The 22,176-nt window shown below is 48.6% G+C and overlaps 7 protein-coding genes across 7 annotated transcripts; 3 read left to right on the forward strand and 4 right to left on the reverse strand.

Annotated features, from left to right (window-relative positions):
• Nucleotides 1-2,056: 2,056 nt before the first annotated feature.
• On the forward strand, nt 2,057-4,468 carry VFPPC_11515 (sulfatase domain-containing protein; the record flags this gene model as incomplete). Its single annotated transcript, XM_018289678.1, has 1 exon — nt 2,057-4,468. One exon carries the CDS (start codon nt 2,057-2,059, stop codon nt 4,466-4,468), a length of 2,412 nt encoding a protein of 803 aa, XP_018137097.1.
• A 440-nt stretch (nt 4,469-4,908) lies between these two features.
• VFPPC_11514 (hypothetical protein) lies at nt 4,909-5,538 on the reverse strand (the record flags this gene model as incomplete). The annotated part of the gene is made up of 1 exon (XM_018289677.1): nt 4,909-5,538. The coding sequence occupies one exon, from the start codon at nt 5,536-5,538 to the stop codon at nt 4,909-4,911; it is 630 nt and encodes a 209-aa protein (XP_018137096.1).
• A 2,987-nt stretch (nt 5,539-8,525) lies between these two features.
• VFPPC_16918 (hypothetical protein) lies at nt 8,526-8,894 on the reverse strand (the record flags this gene model as incomplete). The annotated part of the gene is made up of 1 exon (XM_018294670.1): nt 8,526-8,894. The coding sequence occupies one exon, from the start codon at nt 8,892-8,894 to the stop codon at nt 8,526-8,528; it is 369 nt and encodes a 122-aa protein (XP_018137095.1).
• A 1,162-nt stretch (nt 8,895-10,056) lies between these two features.
• Nucleotides 10,057-11,346, reverse strand: VFPPC_11512 (hypothetical protein; the record flags this gene model as incomplete). The annotated part of the gene is made up of 2 exons (XM_018289676.1): nt 10,057-10,327; nt 10,412-11,346. 2 exons carry the CDS (start codon nt 11,344-11,346, stop codon nt 10,057-10,059), a joined length of 1,206 nt encoding a protein of 401 aa, XP_018137094.1.
• A 3,498-nt stretch (nt 11,347-14,844) lies between these two features.
• VFPPC_11509 (kinase domain-containing protein) lies at nt 14,845-16,536 on the forward strand (the record flags this gene model as incomplete). The annotated part of the gene is made up of 1 exon (XM_018289674.1): nt 14,845-16,536. One exon carries the CDS (start codon nt 14,845-14,847, stop codon nt 16,534-16,536), a length of 1,692 nt encoding a protein of 563 aa, XP_018137092.1.
• Nucleotides 16,537-19,322: 2,786 nt separating this feature from the next.
• On the reverse strand, nt 19,323-20,242 carry VFPPC_11507 (ankyrin repeats (3 copies) domain-containing protein; the record flags this gene model as incomplete). Its single annotated transcript, XM_018289673.1, has 2 exons — nt 19,323-19,872; nt 19,968-20,242. The coding sequence occupies 2 exons, from the start codon at nt 20,240-20,242 to the stop codon at nt 19,323-19,325; spliced, it is 825 nt and encodes a 274-aa protein (XP_018137091.1).
• Nucleotides 20,243-20,805: 563 nt separating this feature from the next.
• On the forward strand, nt 20,806-21,629 carry VFPPC_14927 (ankyrin repeats (3 copies) domain-containing protein; the record flags this gene model as incomplete). The annotated part of the gene is made up of 2 exons (XM_018292694.1): nt 20,806-20,996; nt 21,089-21,629. The coding sequence occupies 2 exons, from the start codon at nt 20,806-20,808 to the stop codon at nt 21,627-21,629; spliced, it is 732 nt and encodes a 243-aa protein (XP_018137090.1).
• Nucleotides 21,630-22,176: the final 547 nt, after the last annotated feature.

Genomic DNA, 22,176 nt, shown 5'->3' on the forward strand with positions numbered 1-22,176 from the left:
TTTATTTATACACCAAGTGCTTTCCTCAAACTTGGTATTCTTCCATGCTCCGACTGGTGAAATCGTCACAGTGCGGCACCTCTAAGGCTTGCAAATATTTATTGTACGAAAACGAGACTTCACAAGGATATCTCCACAATGCAGAACCAAATGAACATCCTCGTATTATTAATAATATTACTTGTGTGCGATCTTCACTGAAGTTGTAGTCTTGAAGCGCTGTACAGATCGGGGTTAGCAGTTGCATCGCAGGCGAGATCAACAGCCTTCCCCAATGCCCCCCGGAGATGTATAACCATGACTAAGGCTGTAGTCGCTCAGTTAAAGGGGTTTTTGTTTCGCACATTCTCCCCTTAGCAACAATTGTACGGAATGTCTTTCCAGAAATCCAGTACATCACCACCAAGGAGGCGTAACCAAATGTCTTTAACGCTCGACCAAAGTCATGACACTGCGCTGTGTATTGAACTGCCTTCTTAAGAACTCACATGGCCGTTTACGGTACTGAGCAGACTTGGCACATGTGCCAAATTCTCGATGAAACTAAACTGTAGAGTAGCCCCCAATTGACAAAGTTGGATAACCCCAAAACTTGGTGATTGGGTAGTCTCGTGTAAATCACAGACCTAGCTCCGCACACCAAGAGATACCATCCTTCTGGCCCAAGCCAGATGCTTCTTTCCATCGATGAATTATGCAATGTAACTGATTCTAAATATCCGGCCTGTGTAAAGAACTATGGTGTATGCTGTAGCACCTAGTCAACTGGGGCTGCAATCTCCTTCGACTTTTGTTCAGGGTAAATACTTTCTCGGAGGCTCAAGAGGACAATAACTTGAACATTTTGAGCATCTAGGACTGCTACGCCTGGACCGGACCTTCCGGCATTTACAAGCCCAAAGGGCTTTGCCAGTTTTGGTAGTTAGGAAATCGAATGGTGCGTGGAACCCTTTCCGGAGACCGCACTCGATGCAGAAGCGTCGCAACATAACGAGCTTGTCTGTAAATATGTCTGCGGCACGATTCAAAACAATGCAACCGCGCAGGTCCACGAAAGCAGACGTGGGCTGTAGCATGTCGAAGTTTCCGGGCGGCAGCACTCGAAAACATATGTAACATTCGAAGTTCCCTAGGCGAGTTCTGTCGCCAGTCGAGCTTGGTTGGTGCTGTCGGAAATCTCTAGCGGCTCGCATAACGAATTGAGATTTGTCATTTGGGGTTGCTATCCTTTGCGGGTCAATTTTTTCATGGAAATATCTGTTCATCGTCGAGAGGTGTGTAAGCGCCTGGTAGTCTAACAGAGAGAATATCTGTCTCTGAAGGTGATATGGTAATCTCTCAATAAGAGAGTACATATCCACATCTGTTCGCTAGGGGGTTTTCAGTAATGAGATGCTGCGTGCCACTTTCTTGATTGCATTGTGAATCTTACCCCAGAAAGTACTCGCCTCGCAAATTTAGCAATGTGGCAGACTGTGCTGTAAGTACTGTAACGGAGGGTCATAAAGTACTGTATGAGTTTTGCAATAGTTGATTTGATTCAAGAGCCAGATCTTGCAGAAACACGTACTTCGCTCATGGTCTGTATGTGACACGTATTGAAAACAGCCGAATATCGCCAAACTCCCCAAAAAAAAACGGTTGCCATTCGCTCTGTCACCATCAGTCCACGAGAGGATCGAGAATAAAGTGTTTAGACAGCCGCCTCCATATGTTAATATTAATACTTCGTTAAGTTACAGTACAGTACCTACTTTTACTGCTATCAAGCAATATGGGGTATTGTGACCAGAGCAATCAGCAAGCAAAGAGATTTATTAACACCACTGTCCTACTCACCATGCATGCGTATAATCTTTACACTGTACCCCCCACTCTATCCTTCTCACAGAAGCAGGATCTCAAAGCAAGCGAATCCCCCACGCGGACAGACGAGGCAAAGGCTCTCCCAGAGAATTTCTCAGGCGAAATGCGGTTGGCTGTCTAAGAATATTGCTAACTCTCATTATTCGAGAGAGACGTAAAATCCCACAGATTGGCGGGCTGCCTCGCAATTATGCCTGCCTTTATCTGGATACTCCTCTCCTCGTTGGCTTCTCAGATCGCAAGCTGTCGATGCGCCTTGGCCTGCCCCGGATTCCCTTTGAACATCTTCTCTCAGGTCGTCAACCCTTCATTTTCGTTCTCACTTGTTACGGTCTCCATTCTCAGCGCCAAATTTATACATGTCTATGCCCATATCACGGCCCTGTCCCGTGTTGACGTTTACAAATGGGGCCTCTCCTTCTTTGCGCAGGACACAGCTCTCATACTAGCGCTTCGACTGCTTCTTGACGTGAGTCCAGCTCCATACTGTGCTATCAACAGTCTTCATGTCTTGAAGGCAACAATATCCTGTATTTTCACGTTTGCGCAGGTCCAGGTGGCGATTATCAGCATTTCATTCTTCACCGTCGTCGGATCCGAGCTTCATTGGCGCCATGTTGGCCTTGCTTTTGAGCCCTCGTCTTGGCCTATGCTTCTTACTGGACTGCTGACTTACTTTATCACCTGTTTTGCCATATTTCTTGCTAGTTGGATTCTTCAGAGCACTCTTCTAGGTTTTTTTGGCTTTGTGGTCAATGCGATCAGGTTTGCGTTTAGCTTTCTGTCAAGCAAGGCTCTTTCATTCCGATATGATGTGATGGCTGGCCCCTATGATCATCTACCCCAAGTTGAGCTGGACTTAGACGAGGTATCAGATGATGGCAGGGACAATGGTACAGGTGATGACAGTTGCATACCACAACCTCTTTCCAATACGCTGCAAAGATTTCAAGTTATTTGGATTGGACACATGGTAGTTATTTTTCTCCTGGCTATTCAGATGGCGTCGTTGATTGCACGTCCCGCTGAAAAGTCGTTCATTTTGATGTCCTGGACTCCAATTTTATTTCCCGTCATTGACATTGTACACTCCGCTCCTGCCCTTCCTGGGTTTCGCTCCAATCACGTAGATGGGATCAGTTGGGTTTGGGAGAATCGGACGGCTCTGAAGGAACCCCCTCACTGGGACTGGCTCCCGAGTGTAAGCTCCCCACTGCATGGCTTCGAAGATTGGTACATTCCGGGGAGTAGTCACTACAGAGCGGCTGAAGATCCACTGAAGATCTCGAATTTGGACGACAGTTTACTCCCGTCTTTGCGGGGTAAGCTTGAGAATGTTGAAATTCGTCATGTATTTCTGGTCAAGCTTGAGAGTACCCGAAAGGACGTGTTCCCTATCAAGAAAGGCGACCAGATCTGGAGGACTCTCGCGGACACCTGGGACAACGGGACGTTGCCAAAAGAAGTCCAACAGCGGCTAGCCACACTAACTCGGACCTCTAATCACATCACCGGTGACTACGGCGACGGCTTTGAACATAGTGACACTAGTCGACGAGGCGGTATCAACTTCAACAACGACCACACCACGAGTACCTACACTCTCAAGAGTATTACTGGCACACTTTGCGGACTCACACCTCTGGTTGCGGACTTCAATGTCGAATATAATCATCACATCTACCAGCCCTGTCTTCCTCATATCTTCAGAGCTTTAAACGCCTTGGACCACTCCAAAGATCCGACTACACCTACCCCTGAATACAACACGTATAGGTGGAGGAACTCATTCATGATGTCCGTGACTAACTCCTTCGATAAACAGAACCTATTGATGCCCAAGTTAGGATATCATAGCGAGGAGCTCATCACCAAGGAGTACCTGCAGCGCGATGATGCCAAGTTCGGCAAAGTGACGCTGCCCGACATCAACTACTACGGCATGGCCGAGACAGCTATCGAGGACTACATCAGGGAAACTTTCGAAACGGCCAACCAGAACAACGAAAGGGTATTCCTCACTCATTTGACCAGCACCACCCACCATCCCTTCAACATGCCTGACGACGAGCCGTACGTTCCCCTTGCCAGCGGCGGAGATCTCGAGGACTTGTCTCGCTACGTCAACGCGGCAGGGTTCGTCGATAGATGGTTGGGAAGGATCCTCGAAATCCTCAAGGATCACGGAGCTTCTAACAATACATTGGTTGTGCTCGTTGGCGACCACGGGCTGTCCCTTCCCGAGACCGGAGCTGTTACTCCTTACTATCAACCCAACATCGGCAATTTTCATGTGCCTCTCATCCTGTCTCACCCGGCCCTTCCTCCTATCAGCATCGACGACCCAGTGAATTCAGTCTCTATTCTTCCCACTATTTTAGACCTGCTTATCGAAACCTGTTCACTCTCTGTCTCAGAGGGGCGGGCTGCGCACGACCTAATCCGCAACTACGAGGGCCAATCACTCATCCGCCCGCTGCAGACGACATCTCAGCGCACTGGCCAGGCCGATTGGCAATTTACAGTCATGAATACAGGTGGCGCCCAAGTATCTACACAGCGCCACCAACCCCGATTGGCGCCTGGTCGCTCCAGTGGTTGAGGGCGTTGAATGGCGATTCACCCACGTCAAAGAAGACCCATACGAAAAAGACGCAGCTCTTTCATTTGAATTTGGCGCTTTCCTTAACAGTGTGAGGGAGAAGTACGGAGCAGGTGCCGCCGACTGGGCGGAACAAGCTGCGTTTATAACACGATGGTGGGTTAGTGAAAATAGGAAGCGATGGCAGTACGACTCTTGATCTGTGTGTCTATCATCGGAGATTTCTATCAGCACAGAATTAATAGTCAGTCAATAGAAAAGTATGATGCAAGCAGGTTCGCACAAAGGGGTATATAGATTGTGTCTCACGATGCCGGGCTTACGCAAAACCTCGAAATCAGCGTACATTCGTTAACAAGCCACGTCTCCCCCTGCTTTTTTATAACGGAAATATGACTAAATGAGCCCAGATCACTCAATCTTTTAGTCTCTCTACAGTTCTAAATGGCAATTGCGGTTCCGACATGGTCAGTCCCGTTCCCATCATCATATATCAGTCCCGCTGATGGCACGTAGTCAGCACAGCCTTCCCGTTTCCAAGGATTATTAATCTTTAGGAGGCTGTAGGCAAGAATTATTTCGCCTGAGTATTCTATAGCTAGATCTACTGCGGCTATTTGTTCCTTGGTGCATCTAACGAGCTTGACGGAAGCATTCGTCGCAATCATCAATCCTGTGACGAGATATATTGGTTTCTTACGGCCAGTAAGAGAATGTCGGCTGTTCTCCCAGTATGAGAGCACCGGACCGTCGTAAACTCGTCGTACGAGCTCTTCTCTGGCCACTAGGTCATTGAAACGTTCTAGCCTTACCATAGGACAATGGAATCGCACGGCGACGTCCTGCCGTCCCATGTATTGGGTCTGCCCAACCTCGAGCTGCCGATTTGATGCCTCAGACACGATAATCTCCGGGTACTGTTCCACGCAGTCTCGGTCAATTGTGCTCAATGAGCTGAGGATATTTTTGGGGTCCTTCAGCATTGTTCCCAGCATGATATCCCCATTGTCTGCAGGCAATGGTCCGGAGTCCATCGGATCGCAGACAAGATAATTTGCGTTGACAGGCATCCCGGGGTGATTGTTGGCTGCAGATAACCCATCAGATTAAGTTATTTTCCAACAATATTTGTAAACCGAACCTTCTGTTTAGGTCGCAGCAGACAGTACCTTCAATGCTCAGTTCTGTCAACTAGAGTATGGAGCAAAGGCAGGCGGCAAGAAATGTAGCACAGAGGGAACGCCAGAGACCACAGCAAGTTGAAAGAAAGGATCGCCGCTCTTGAGCCTGATGGGAGCTTATCTGAATCAAGACTGCTTTAACTATTATACAACGCAGCGTGGTGTGAAAGATGATAGCAGACAGGATATTGCATTACCCGTCGGGTAGACCACGACGTCGACCCATCTTTATCGTTGAACGGGGCCTTGGCAACAGGTCAACGGGGCAATTGAATGTGCGAAAAATCATGCCAGCAGCGATTCATGCACAGTATTACAAAGGGCAAGAAACTGGAAGGTGATCGACCGAGGCAGGCCGCGGAATGAACTGAGGTGGTTAGTAGGACATGGGAATGTTCATCAGGGTATTTTTCTACGTAACACCCGGCAGTATCCGAGGTAGAAACTTCTACTTCTGGCAACTTCCGTGAAAACGGCGGAGAGAAACCTCTAGGTAAACCCCGAGGAGTAGGCAATGGTCTTGCAATGAGGTTTTGCCACATTTGGACATCTACTACGGTGTCAATAGGCACTTTTGTCTACAGTACAGTAACCTTTGCATCTATTTAACTGTTGATGCAAGGCTGATTTGCTTGTGCAGAAACCGCCAGCTCTGGCGATTCCAGGCCATACCCCAGAAAGGCATCCAATTTGCTGCACATGGCGCCTCCCGCAGCCACTTTGGGACATTTCAGACAGTTCTTTCTGGAGGTAGTAGCAGGCATTACCCAGTGCTATACAGGCGGCATTGCTATTCGCTACTATGGGCAGCGTGAGCTATGGTAAATGCGTCTCCTCTGATGTGGTGACGCAGTGCAGTGTAACTTTCGGCATAACTTATACGGTAAGTTGAGCCGTAAGTACAGTGGAATCCTGGGTCAGCGTGCACTAACATTTTACTCAGTTTTTTTTTCTAAGTGTGGGTGCTCCGCAAGCACTATCATTTCAGAAGTAAATCAGCGGACGCTGAACCTGGACGGCGGTGTACAGTAAGTATTTAGCATCGACAAATAAGACTGTACTGGGCACGACAATCAAGCTGTTGGGCACAAAGTGACTAATTATTCCTACGGGTAAAGCACATGGCCAAGGCAAGCTAAAATCCGCAAAACCGCAGCCATGGCTGTAGGTCGGCCTTCAAGTGGCTGTTTGCCTTTTGGCAGACGGTTTCCTTTGACATTGTCCCGTCGAATTATCATTAATAATATCGTTAGAGCCTCTTTTGCAGAAAGGCATGCCTTCTTCTGCTTACCCTGCTCGGCAAATGGGCCACCATTCCCAGAACCTTCAGAGCCCAGCTGGACACAGCCTAAGATTGGTATTCGCCTATTCTTCAGCATCAAGAAGGCGTTTAGCTAGTCCACAACCCTCTGCTATCGCCGTCGTGGTAGTTCTACCAGGCTCAGCTCAATTCACAGAGCGTTTTATCACCAAATGTTTGCTACATGCAGACACAGATCGGGAGATCACAAAGCGTTATACGGAAATTAACAATGAAGTTGCTTACTGTACTGTAAGTATGATAGACTATATTGTAACTTTATGTTGTCTTGGCATCCTCACCGTGCTAGTACACGGAAGCTTGATACATGTGTAGTCTGCACAGCTTGTCAGATCCTTCGAAAAGGAGGGTAAGCCCACGAGTAGGCGGCATCGCTCTTCACTGTACGCAGTACCTAGTTGGTACTTTGTCAGTGCTGTTATTACCTCCAACGCGTCTACTCCAACCTGCTCCAAATTCGGCCTCTATGCAATGGAATAAATTCCACAATATACTCGAATGTGTCACACAGTACCATCATATTGCTCACATATATTCCTCAACCGTAAGAGCAAGATGTATACAGGTTTATTGCTTGTCCTACCTCCATTAGTCAGTGGCTTGTCCCAAGTAAGCGTAGTTAACTTATGCCCTTTCTCGGTCTTCCTAAGGTCTGTTCAACGAGACGCGTCTCCTGTTCAAATGTTGCGACAACATGGAATATATCGAGAAGTGTACCGGCCGGTTCTAAATAATACCGGAGTATCAATCAAGATAGCAAGCGACACACGGATTCGCGAAGCGTTTGATGAGAAGAGGCGGTCCGCTGCTTTTGATTCCAGTCCTATTACGCAACTCGAATACTCTTATATCCCTTGGAATGCTGCTGGAGACCTATTCTACGACCTCTCAGCTATCAACGACTCACCTGAAAGACAGTTTTGCCAGTACGGCTACGAGCTACATGCAGCATCCACTAAATGCGACCCAGTTCTTTGTCCCCCACAATGCAATGCATTTTGTCCACATGTATATAATCGACCTCATGATGACTGGGCTACCAAGGGTTGCAGTAGTGCTGTTTCGCTCATGCTAGTTCTATGTAGCTCGGTCGCTCCATAATCACGGCTCCAATCAGACTGAATCAACAATTTATGGTATATGAGAATTTGGCGACGATTTAGGTTGATATTAATATTAATATCATGCATTCTTGAACTTGGGTTTATTTTGATAGACAGACGGACGCCAAACAGGCGTCAACATTTAGTATTAGCATAAACTGACTAGATATGAATGTTAATATTGTCCGACAATAATTGCGATCTATGCTCCTTCTCTTCTCTAAGCCAGACAGTAGGGGCTCTAAGTGGCTTAATCCGCACTACGAGAAGACCATTAGAGTTAAGGTTATCTCCACATTCGGTTGTTGTTAATCTCATGCGGCGAGAAGGCGAAGGACAGGAAGAAGAAGAAGAAGAAGAAGAAGAAGCATAATGGCAAATAAATGATGACTGCAGTCGCCAGACGCGTACTTATTCCAGAATCATTAACTGGTGGTTGTCCCAAATGATTATTAATACGTGAAGTTCTGACTACAGCTACACAGCTCATCGACATTGACAGCAACGTTATTGCGCCGTTCCCCTTCTGCACAGGTGTTCCTCCTCAATATAAGTACCATCAATTGGTCCGGCGAGAAATAGATAGAACTTGAACAGAGACTCCTTAGCCAGGGCATGCTGGGTTTCGGAAGCACGAGCAAGGTACCCGAGCCAAACCAGCTGCGGGAAATCAACGAAGTCATCATCAATAGCAACTTCCTATACCAAAGGTATGAAGACCGAAGGGCACACTGACCATTAGCGACTGGCAGAAGTGACATACCATCAAAGTGTCCAGTGACAGCGCCTCCTGCACCGTGTTTATTGGAGCTGACTCCCATCCTTCATGTCGCATCTGCCACTCCGTCTGGTGTAACCAGCGGAACAGACAAGCGTATGAAAGCCGACCTGGCCACAAACGGCGTTTCACAGCCAATCGAAGACTATTCATTGGGAGGATCATCGCTTTGGGACTACAGAGAATAAGCTTGACATTTGCAAAGCTGCCGCGGGGGTGAGGCGAATCACGGCATACGCGCAGGAAGTATACGTGCCATGGTTTAAAAAATACATATTGGACGGATTCAGAACGGATAATTCCTAGTGTATAGGACCGGCTCTTGCTGTGCAAGGCGGGCCGAGATCGGCGTTACCTTCAGCTAGGGATGCGGTAGTGGCTCTGTTCCGGACAATTGAACCTCCTCCCATTCTCACAGACAAAGTAAGACATCGTTCAAATAAGCGATACGCGGACTATACAAAACATGGGCATCAGCACAATGTCTGCAGCTGCCTGCAGACCATAAGGAGGCAGCGAGGCTAGCAAGCATGTCTCCATCACCGTTCCAGTGATTCATGGCGAATATGAACAAATTTGCCCGGCCAAGCCTCCACAAAAACTCTGGCTTGTTTCGGGGCTGCTGTTCTGGCTGGCCTTGATCCTGATAGCTTCGGTACTACACTGATGGCCAAGTTGGCAACAGCGTGCAGACACCATGAGGGACTGCACCAGGTGCGTGCATTGGCAATTACATATCCGCAAGCGGGACGATGTTGACTGACAAGATCTACCTAAAAATAACAAATTTTGATCTAGCCATGTAGAAATTGAGAAGTAGTGAAGCCGATGCCGAGTGAGGATCTGCCCACTGGAGTCAACTGCTTTGTCAGGCAGATGCACCTTTACTGACCTGGTAAACCCTCCTGACTGGACCCGCCCACTTGTAGTTAGCCAGGAGCGCAGCAGGGCAGACGCGTATCAATTGTTCAGGTCAAAAACTCGTTTGCCTCGGGTTTGGAGATTACGAATTTGTCAGCTGGTTGATTGAGGTTTATTAAAGCACAGCAGCAAAAAAGTTCCGAGTGTACGTCCCTGGCTCTTGGGACAGTATGCATGAAGGCGCCGTAGGGTGATCAAGCATTGTAACGGCAGTTTTTTTGGGACTTTTTGTGGATTAGTCGTGCCTAATCTTCACTGTTACTATGGATTACTGGTTCCAAACATCAGCGACGACAAGATCCTATGTCGTCATCGTCAACTGCAAGCTTATTTTGTGCTGCCCGAGCTATCAATCCAGACATGGTTTCTACATAGCTCTTCCTTGCACTTTCCTCAGTCATGTCCATCCATTGTGAAATGTACACAGGCATGAAAGTATACGGCTTAGGGTTGACGTCATCGCCAAAATTTGTCTCAAAGTTGTTGAGATACTCCTCCGATATGTCGAATTGGAGAAAGCAAACGTATTGCCGTGTGGGATGAGCGATGATGACACTGGTCCGTATCGTTAGTGAACTGAAGTGGCAGGTAACAACAGGCAGTACAGAATCCCAAGTGGAAAGCTGCCGTATCACGTACCTGCCGTCTCTCAACTCTTCTCCTCCTTCCGACAGGTCGCAAAGTCTGGCTGCCAGGGCCTGACAGGTCATTTGTCCGAGGCAATCATCCGAGAGGAAAGGCTGGCCGTTCTCGATACATTGAAACTCACTTTTACCTTCTGCGATCATCACATACTTCTTCGTCTGTACAAAGCCCCGGTCGAAATTTTCCTTCAGAACCAAGCCCCCCCTATCGGCAGTAGCAGACACCTCGCGCTTCAGAATTGGAGTGAGAGCCTTCATCCGGAAAACATAATCGCAAAGCTCGACTACCGGATTCACGATTGGGTCTTCTTGAGGGGCTGCATAGTCCAGAATGTGTCGAGTGAGGCAGGAGAAGAATCGCAGGGTCTCGTTTTCTGTGTGAGGCCACGCGTAGTGTGAATCCCGGTCGACATAACCAACGGAAGACGACGTTTCTTGGGATCCGTCAGCAAGTGGGCTGCTAGAGCCTACCTGCATTGTGTCGGATTTAACATAATTTTCTTGCACATTGTCACGTCTAGGGCGCTTTTGTCTGGGTTCAATTTCGACATCGCTGTCATCCGTCTCCCTGCCACTTGCTTCATGTACAGTGAATCGTGCGAGAGCCGCCCACGTTTGACCAAGTGAATGCCCAATAGTTGGATCTCGCACAAGGCAATGCTCGCTTCTAGAATGGTAGTCGCCGTCCGGGCCTTTCAAAAAGTTGGTGATTTCTATCGATCGTTGTTGATCCCACGGAATTACGAATGGCGATAGCACGGGAAGATGGCGCACTCTCTGAGGCAACACAGCTAAACCAAGGAGCTCACGTCGTCCCCATTTGTTCGCTGGGTTATAGGTCAGCTTCGAAAACGATACACCCTGCTCCCTCCTGAAAAATTCTCCAAAGGAAGACTTGGACTGGACAGCCAGACAATATACGTCCATCATTATCAGGTCGTAATCGGATCATAGTGAGCGGGTAGCCCGCATCTATCTATCATATTCGACATGGGTGGAGCGGTCAAATATTCTTCCGATCCAGACACGGCTGCTCTGGCACATCTCTCTCCTAGTGATGTCCACTCGAATTGAATTGGGTATCGCCGGTCAGGGTCCTAGGGTAGGCCAGAGGCGTGGTAGCCAGACTTCAGCCATGTTTACATAATCCCACTTAGTAAGCCCGCCAGAAAGCGAACCACGAAACAAGTCGCGTCCATGCACTCATTTCATCATCCACTCAATCCGTCATTTAGCCTCTCTCTAGGTTAGCACAAACGACGGACGGCTCAAGCCTAACCATGGTGCGCCAGCAGGCAGCCTTCAAACCCGAATGCCAAACAGAGTTAAACGCGCTCTTCCTTAAGGATCACAGGAGGTTGCGTAATCCCTTTCTCTGGACCGCTGATGACCTTAAAGTCGTAGGTAGTCCATTCGGCAACCTGAGCACCTGGGTTGGTCTGGCTTCCGGTTCAGGTCTGCAGCCTGACTTGAGAACCAGCGGAACCAGCGATGCTCCAACTTCCGATTCAAGTTACCGATTTAAAGTCGACTCGGCAGAACTTGCACGAAAACTGGCGACGGTGACAGAGACAATCCGAAAGCTTCACTGCGTCGAGAGCCTCCTCCACAAGTACTATAAGAGGAAGAAGAATAAGAGGAAGAAGAGGTAAGCGACATACGACCAAATTCAGGAAACAAATTGCTAAGATGAGTTATTCTCAGCGATTCGACGGAACTCTATATATGGGGTATTAGAAATCCGCGAAGAATAGAGTGTGCTACTTTTGTTCCGAGACCAACCGGCGAGAATAAGTCCTGCACTGCGGCATTACCTTCGATTGGCTACTGCGACTACCACCGGATTAATTTTCAACGCAGCAAGAACGAGCAAGCCTGGGACAAGAAAAAATGGTCGGAAGATCCGTATATACTTTTCCAGCTGTTCTCTATAGCGCAGCAAGAAGAACGAGGGAAGCACAAGGAACCAGACGAACAACATAATGAAAGAGAACGATTGCAAACCAAGCCAAAAAATCCAAGGCCATCAAGCTACAGAGTGAGGTCCTCCCTTACCCGTAGCTTCAAGAGAAAGCAAGTTGCAGCTAACATTCTCAGGCACGCCTTCTCATGTCCAATAGTTGGGACCGCGATTTCATCTATCTCTTCCAAGCCGACATACCACGCAAGGTTCTAGAGAAACTCGGAATGCCTGGGTTTCTCACAGAACAGATGGCACGGACAGTGGTTGAGCGGGCGAAGATTCCCTACCAGCCGTACAACAATTTCGAACAGCGACTCCGAATTGCGATATCTGGCGCATGGACTCGCCCCGCAGAACCTGTCGTAAATGACTCACGCATGTACGAGCACCAGCGCAAAAAGCGACAGCGTGAAGATCCAGAAGTCGGCCCCAAGTCGAAAGCTCGCCGTGTGGCGAATCTTCAGCCGCTGGGACTCAGTCGCAGTGGACGGCTTCAGGGAGTCGTCGAGAGTGGACTGTTGACGCCTTAGGGTTCTAGTCCGGGAATACGATAGTACAGCGATCGGAGTGCAGCAGCTTTGTGCGTCGAGAATCATCCATGAACAGACAGATAGGGGTATCTGGATTACGAGCAATGGAGCAATTGGATATGTCAACCCATGGTGTGCTTCAATGCCATTACTCCGGCCTGTCCTGCTCTCAGATGCTGACACCGATGTGTTCGCCATATTTCTCGATAACACGCTCGGGCCATCAGAAACATCCTCATTGAAATGAGAAGTGAATTGTAAGTACAGATGATGGACTCACAGCTGGACAAGGGGGAGGACGAGCAGGCAGCAAAATTAAAGCAGATATATTCGTTGACACAAAGCTTCACGAAACCGTGACAGACATTCTGCCCCTGAGAGCATGTGTCGGCAACGCCACATGTGAGCGCATGCTAGACAAGTATCGGTAAGATCGAATGTGCCAAACCACAAGTAGAGTATGCTATGGAACCTCGGCTGGGACTGGTTGCTCAATCAACTTAACAGGTGAAACACGACGCCGACTGAATGGCCGTTTTGCTCTGATCAGCTCATTGGAAGCAATAACTATGCGGCAATGCCTAGCGAACCTTTCCTCCGTCCTAGTTCGCTAGCCAACTCCTGGGAAAGAGTGGACTGGCGTTATGGACTGCCACGACACATTGGATACAAAGATCATGGGGGAGGGACTTCTCTTCATGACCTGCAGTATTCGGTTTACTGATCAAGGGGTTGACAGAGTATTGTCATATGCCGGTGTTGTTGATTCGTTCGCAAGACGACTCTTGTTGAAAGCCCGCATTGTAACAGCATCTTGAGACAATTCGGCAGTTTATTCAGTAGATGATTCAGAAACACCAAACTGTACCAGAGTCATTGATAGTCCAACACGTGGCGCTAACGCCGGAGTCTAGATTCTGTCTTCTACCTGCAGCATGTGCTTGTCTTACATTCCTGTTCACGAGTTCACTACTGGACGCAAGTTCTGTGGCCGTTGCAACAGGACCATCTGTTCAGGGCACTCAGTCAGTATTCAGCAACTCTCGACCAGTACTGTATCTGCTTCCTCTGTCAAATCTCCTTCCTCAGCTTCTGTTCCAGCCTGGATCCCCAAGACCTGCTCGTCACAGACAGCCAGCCGTTCCTGTCCCATGTGAATGCACCATTCCAGCAGCGTAACCTCCATCAATGGCTCCTTTCCCAGTCCAATGTATCGTGCCCGACCACTGCTTCGAGGAGCTCACCGACGTAGTACTCCCTTAATACGTTGGAGTGTTAATGCGGATTATTCAACATCGTGCAGGGACCGTAAAGGACGCGAAATGCGCCTAGCACCGAAATCATCTCCGTGGAGATGTTATAGTTTGCAGGCCTCCGGTCGCCCTGAAGTACCTCCTGAGTTGCATCTCCTCTTTCGCTTTCTCAAATTTCACACCGTAGGAATTGCAAAATTTTCGGGGGAAGCAACACGTTACTTTGGTACTATCGATAGCATAAACACTATTGTACAAAAGCTGTCGGCTAACAAGTGCTAGTAGGTCATCTTTCCGCAACATGAGCCTCCAGCTGGCGGCGTCCTGAATCACTTGTAGGAGCATGGGACCGAGTCCAAGAGGCCTTAGAAAATAGCCGGCCAAAAGTACGGGTGGAAAGTGAGTCCCTCAGCGTGGACTTAGCAAATTTATGGGAAACAGGAGTCAGTAAATTGTACTCGCGAAATAAACTGAATTACAGGACAGGTTTGTTTGAGGCTGAAATCGACACGCTATTGCTTGCGTTGTGATTCCCAAAGATTGTTTCAGCATCATCCCAGATGTATTGTATCATATTACTCTATGTTCATCTATATACTATTATAATACAGTACCGCGGCGATCTCTTTGTAATGAATATACAGTCATCCGCAACGGGGGTGTTTCCTCATGGCAGTTCCAAATGGCTATGCTTGGTGGTCAACGTATGACTGACGCAGACATCTTGAGCCTCGGAAATAATCGGTTCTACGAGTTCAAACCACCAACAGCACAAGACGACCCTAGAGCGAGTTGGAAGGGTGGCCAGTCTGCCAATCTAACGGGACCGACGTATGGTTTTGCATTTAAAGAGCAGATTTATTCTCCATATGGCTGGGTGATTGGTTCGAGCTCCGACGATAGCTGTGATTTTCAAATCGCCGCAGACAACCGCGATGGTGTCAGCGGAGAACATCTACGAGTCGAGATCAGTCCAGATAGCCATTGTCACCCTCGTGTGACAAACTTGTCGAGGAATTCGATTATGGTCTGGTATGGAGAACGCATGGTAGCTCTACAGAAGGACGATCATACAGACATCACCGAACCCGTCAGGATTCACATAACGGCAGACCTCGTCATATATGCTTGGTGTCCAGAATTGTCACGGGAACAGGACAGACGATACAAACGGCATGCTGAGGAGTTTCACCGTGACCGTGAGTTTGCTCAACCGAGACCCCTCAACGACTCTCGCATGGCCCAGACCCCCGACATCAGATGGGGAATGAACGGTACGATGTATAAGCGAACAGGGACGCTCAGCTCTTCCACAGGGAGTTTCGCTTCCGTTATGCAGGTGGAGGAGGTAACATCGGGGGGTGTCTTCGCAGCAAAAGTTCCTCATTTCAGGTCTTCAGATTCAATGGCAATAGTTAGACAACGTCGGGAAACGCTAGTGGGCGAATTTCGCAAACTAATGTCGCTGAGACACGTAGGTTGGATCCGTCCATCTTTGTCAGTAAAAAATGATAATAACAACGTCTTGCAGAACAATATCGTTGAAGCCGTCGAGATAGTTGAAGGAAGGACACCAAACGAGCCACCGTGGTTAATTATGGAGTGGATACGTTTGGATCTACGTTCTGTGCCCCTCAAAGATGAGGAGAAACATACCGTCCTAAGGCAAATTAGCATGGGACTGGCCTTCATGCACCGAAACCACTTCGCACATCGCGATCTCAAACCAGAGAATATCCTAATCAAACGGGACGATGATATATTGATCGCAAAACTCGGGGATTTTGGTTTGTCCAAAGTACTCGGAAATATGCATACGCACGCTGGCTCGTTTATATACATGGCTCCAGAGCTTTGGGACGAAGATCGAATCGGCTATACGGAAGTTGTGGATTTGTGGTCGCTGGGGGTTATTTGTCTCGAGATTCTCACTGGGTGGGTTTCCATCTTAGACGAATTCCCACGAACAGGGCCACCGGGTCCACAGCAGCACAAGACATGGGTCGAAAGGTCGATAATGCCGCGCTTAAGCCAAACAACACCGGCCGAAGGTGGGGAGTTGCTCAAGGGGTTATTGACATTGACGCCGACTGAGAGGTGGACAGCGGATCAGGCGGAGGCATGGCTTCGCCCACATTCGTTTAGCGGCCAAGTCGGTGGTGTGGTGGGCAGCGACGCTTCAATGGAAAATGGTACTAGCCGGAGGGGCGTACGGAGTGAGCATCCAACCTTGTCGACAACACGAGCGAACAATGCTTCACCAACTCCCTCCGTGCGAAGTTCAGATCCGTCCTTGCCGGACACGGATCCTTGCGGGTCACCATGGTTTCGTTCTCCGAATGCAGACGAGTTAGATGATACAAGCTCTTCTTAAGTGCCCCATAAGTCTCTCACCCAGTCCCGTGGTTTATTTTTTTTTGGTTACCAGCTTTTTTGCAGCGTGGTATGGACGGAACGTGTTTGGAATATACCCTTAAGAATTGTGGAATGACATGGAATGCCAAGCATGTTGGGTGCTGACACTTTCGGCGCCTCTCGCGCCTATTGAGTTTGGTTTGAGGGACAGCGGGAGAAGTATGTTGTATCCCATTTCGCGTATCAAGATGGCTTTGCTCGTGTCAAGCCATGTGCTTGGCTGCGCGTGTTGCGTGGCAAGAGTATCATCACACTTGCCTCCAGTAGCGGAAGCTAATTAGCTTCACACGAGGTGGAGTAGTAGTCAGTTCTTATTACTCTCAGGTGTCAACTCGATGCTTAGACGTTGCTCTGCCTAACTCACTCGCTTCGGACAGTCCCGCCTACCCGCCTCACCCACTTTTCTTTTTGGGAACGAAGGAAATGGGTTGATTGAGTCAGCCGCTCCCGCCAGGCGCGCAACCATTCCGGTCAATGGTCAGCTGGGGCTCGCCGCGGAGATGTTGGTCGGTAAAGCTGGAGTAAAACTCAAGTAATGTAGTTGCCGTAAAATGGGTGGATGAATCCTTTCAAGAGACGAATATCCTGTTGCAGGCATTGATAGGGCGGGCAGCTTTACTTTGTATTCAGAATTTGCCTCAATCTTGTGGAAATAAGTCTAATTGGAACAACAGCTAGTTAAGATCTACCTAAAATAACAACCATGTAGAAATTGAGAGGTAACGAAGCCGATGCCGGGCCAGGATCTAAGAACTGAGTCTGCTACTTGTCAGGCAGATGCACCTTTACTGACCAGGTAAACCCTCCTGACTCAACAGCCCCTCCGCCGGCCCACCTGGTTGTATTGCTCGAACCTACAGCAGTTAGCCAACAACACAGCACGGCAACTGAATAGAGAGATGCGCTCACATCCAACCCAAGCAGCCCAGAGGTTTTTTACACAGGTTCGAAGAGAATCCGCAGTGTTTATTACCGGGGCGGTGGGGGCATTGTGCTCCTCATTGACGATGGTGAGGTCATATATAAGCTCAGATGCATAGGTGGAACGACTCGTCAACATCTCGGTCTTATCAATTTTTCCTGACGGATGAGATACATCAACCACTCGCCCGTTCGAAATGGCACCGCAAAACGCTGGAATGAAGTATGATGCTATGTAAGTGACATTTGGCTGGATATCGACCTCTCCGTAGCAAGCGTAGGGCTGAGGATTCGGGGGATCAGCATCACCACCAAGTACGAGTGTAGCGAATGAGCACAAGAACGTAATGGAAGGCTTCATCTTAGATAGGGTAGACCAGGGGCTGCGTGTTGTCGTAATACGTTTTAGGATGTCGTACCTACCCATACCTTTAATACTGCGCTGTACACGTCCACTTTTAGCCTTGGGGACAGAAGAAGTCTCCTCGGCTGTTACCCCTAGAGTTGGATACATTTGTATCCTGCATATCTTGCTGTTTTAGCTGGAAATCTGTGAGTTATTACCCCGCCACCCCTGAGTTTATTGTTTATTTTACTATTCTTCCAGGTCACAGATGACTCTTTCGCCGTCCTGACGGGGTAGATGGCAGCATGATGCGTTACGACCTCGAAACTCCCACCTCGGTTTGTTTTGCGGGACTATCTACGAGTGCAAAAGGACGCGAACGAGAACACCTCGACGGATGGCAGGAAGACATGGGCTCAAATGTAAGCGTGCTTGGTTGGGGAACTGCGAGAACTTGTCAGGTTCAATTCGCCGCATTGGGTGGAGGTTGACCAATTTGGTCAGTGTCCAACTACAATTTGTCGTACCCTTCTCTCGGGTTTAGCCCTGCTGACCGGTTCGGCTTTCCCGACTCTCGTACGTTTCTTATCAAAGTTAAGGACTCTTCGTGCCTTAGATTGTGGAAACCTATTGTACTGGCATATCCAAAGATGGAAGCTTCGCCTCCACCCTAGGCTTACACCTCGAGAAGTACAACTTTACGTAAAGCCAGGATCCTGGCTGGCCTTTGGAAATTGATTTACATGTAAGCAAGCATTAAGACCTATTATAACTCAACAAATCAGACAGAGCAAATTCTCTCCGCCATTGACTAAGTCAAGTCAAGCCATGACGTAGCTTGGCGCAAAAATGAAGTTCCTCGCCATTACCATTATTATACCTAGCATCTATCACTGCTACTCAAGCCTACTCTACCCCACGGGCACACTACGCAATGCTAACGAGTGGCCGCAGTATGTCGACTAGCCACGTACAAGCCCATGGATACACCGAGGCTTTGTCACAATTATTGTGACAAGGACAAGCCGGTTGGGATATGTTTGGTAGCTGAAGCCAGTCATAATAGTTGGGACATGGAATAGCCAATCAAACTACCGTACCACTGCAAATGGTCCCGCGAGAAATGGCCAGAGCGGCCAGAGCGGCAGGAGTATACACCTGGGATGCACCAGCGCAAGAAGGACTCGAAGATAGGGCAGCCAGGGTGAAATGTGTGTGGTGTGAATAAGCGGTTGAATGCACGACATAACACAATGCAAATGTTTCCTTGAAGGCAGGCTCTGCGATTTTTGAGAGACAGGTCTATCACTTGTCTACCGCTCTACATGAAATGCACCTGTTTCCACCGGATAAAGGAAGCAAGAGTATCTACAAGTGGAATCGTGTTAAGAACCATGCGGTCTCAGACAAGACTGGTGTGGCGAGGTATCTGATGGGCAACGAATGGACGTTGAGGAAGTAATTTTAGAGCATCCTTGTTAAGAACTATGATTCAGAACTGCCTTAGCTCCTCCATACCTGACGAGCAGGTTTTCGATGCTGGATTTACGGTATTTCCTTGCCATACTGAGAGGGGTCTGACCCCTTTTGTCCCGACCATCGACAGCGGCTCCTCTTTCAAGAAGAAGCTTGACCATATCTTTGTTCGAGGTTCCCACGGCCACATGTAGGGCGGAACCTCGAGTGGGGTGGTTAGGGCCCGTGAACTTGATCTTGGCGTTATTGTCAAGGAGGAACCGGACCATCTCTAAATCACCATGCCTAGCAGCAAGAAAAAGGGCTGTTATATTCTCATTTACCCGATCAACGTCAGCGTCGTGATCGACAAACGCTTTCGCGATACGGAGATATGATTCCGGGTTTCCGCCCGGCAGCGGTGACGCTATCATTAAATGCAATGCAGAACGGACGCGGCTGTTGGTTTTCATTCCATGATCGGCACCGTGTTTGAGAAGCAGACGGACCCCGTCTTCCCAACCTCCCCGAGCAGCCTGTTGAAGCGGCGTAGGGCCAAAAAGGGGAAAGGGGCTACATGAGGGGTTATGTTAGTCCAAAGAGGAATGAGAAGCTGAATCGTCTCAGGTGAATCTATGGAAATATGAATACTAGACGGTGCTCCTTACCAGAAGTCAACCTCAGCTCCTGCGAGTAAAGCATTTTCCACTGTTTTCAACTCCCTCCGTCGCATCCCTGCACGCAGGGCAAGGTTAGGGTCGCGCTTATACAATTCTCCCCCAAGTATACGCTGAAGCCGCTTGTTGGACAATGTGAGGGCTCTCAAATCGACTAAGGCCGTCAAGTGTTTCCCGATATCGAGCATCAGTTCATTTGGTAGTTTTAAAATACTCGACTTCTTACCACGACGAAGACGTCTTACCCGGTCAGAAACGCGGCCCATTGTCACGCTCTATCGGGGTACGTTGTATGGTGCTGTACCGGTACAGTAATCCGTTTACATAGTAATGCAGTATGGAATTTACCGTATTGCGGTGTAGATATACCCCTAGTTAAACCCCTTCCTTTTTCGATCTGCGCCAAAAACAGCTCTCTAACTCCACACACTCCCATTATCCGGTAGCAAGCACTGCACAGTGTCGTACTGTAGCGTTACGGTGTTATAATAGTAGCCTCATTCGCGTTAAGCGGATTTATGTTAGTTCAGCGGATGCTGTGCGTTGCCTGGGCTATTGGGCCCTTACAACTCGAGTAGTCTTCTGGCCCTCCTCATCCGAAACATAACTGTAACGCATTCATCCAGTACGGGCGTCGTAGCATTTAGAAGACTTTATATAGCAACCCAAGATATGCTGTAAGAAATAGAAATACGGCATCTGTACAATACAGTATATTTACAACTTAACAGGATAGAACGTGACATTGGGCCGCACTCCTGACCGAGTAAAACGGCTACGTCGGTGGCGACGTGCCCGCCTTTTGGATTTACCAAGTGAACTAATATATATGATCGGGCGCGCCGTGACGAACCTTTCCGACTTGAACGCCTTCACGCTATCCAATACATGGATCAGAGGTGCGCTTGGCGGCCAACTGTATAAGCGCGACGCCAACTATGCACTCGGGGCAGGAATCGCACAGCAAAACTTGAAGACGGTGGAAAACGCCATACTTGCGGGGGCTGATCTTGACAAAGAGTAAGCAGCAGCGTCTAGAGTTGTTTGTTCGCAGAGCTCGCTTGAAACGATTACTCTTCTCAGAAGTCGGGTTGACAGAAAACTCCACATAGGCATATGGGATATACAGCACTTCACCGGGCTGCTCTTGACGCTTGGGAAGACGGGGTCCGTCTGCTTCTCAAACATGGCGCCGATCATGGAATGAAGGCCAACAGTCCCGTCAAACCGGCAATGCATGTAATGATAAGCTCGCCATCGTCACGACAAGCAGAGTCCTATGTCTGTATCGCAGAAGCGTTCATCGAATACCACGCCGACATTAATTGGAAGGACGATAACCATAGCCCAAATACAGCTCTTGCTTTGGCTTCTGGGCGTGGAAATTTAGTTATGGCCAATCTTCTGCTTACCCACCAGGCCGACATCGAGTCGAAGGACCGTTGGGGTAGCACACCTCTACATTTAGCAGTCAGGTCCGGCAATGACGCTATGGTCAGCCTTTTCCTTGAGGAGGGGGCTAATGTTAATGCTGAAGACAATAAGCGTCGAACTCCTCTGTATTGGGCGAGGGAATACGGTGCAGACAGCATTGGGACCTTACTCGTCGAGCACGGGGCCAACACTAACCTTCCGCCTATTGGTGGTGTTTGATGATATTCTGAGCCGGGATAGGCGCAGTCTGGTCGTCGCCTGCTGCGCGTCTACTGAGCCAACGATGAGATTGACTATTAATATAATACTAGCTACAGATCAGTTAAGTTATTCATTATTGCACGTATACTTTACCTGTGACTATGCCTTAAAAGGCGTGGAAGCAATGACAAGGTTTACGCCATCCTCTGGAGTTCCTCGCAACATGCATCCAAGTTCTCTGATTGGAAGGGCGCATCGATCATATGGTAGTTGAAGGCGGTCCGAACCGGAGTGTCTACGTCCACCTGTGTGCTGTTTTGCGGTTATTAAAGATGGTTATGCTATCGCCAGGCCAGCTCGCTCATGAATTGTTCTCACAGGCGGCGGTCACGAGACATAATGCTCTCAATGACAAATATCTCTTGTGGAGCTCCGGGGGGGGAATTGGTATCACTGGCGCACGCCATGATCAGGTTGAAACATTATCTGGGTGAATTTCATTGTACACTGGATGCAAATCCGATGAGAAATTTGTGAATCATCTGCGAGGAGCACTCCAGGACCC

Source organism: Pochonia chlamydosporia (assembly GCF_001653235.2).
Source record: "Pochonia chlamydosporia 170 chromosome Unknown PCv3seq00012, whole genome shotgun sequence".
NCBI lineage: Eukaryota > Fungi > Ascomycota > Sordariomycetes > Hypocreales > Clavicipitaceae > Pochonia > Pochonia chlamydosporia.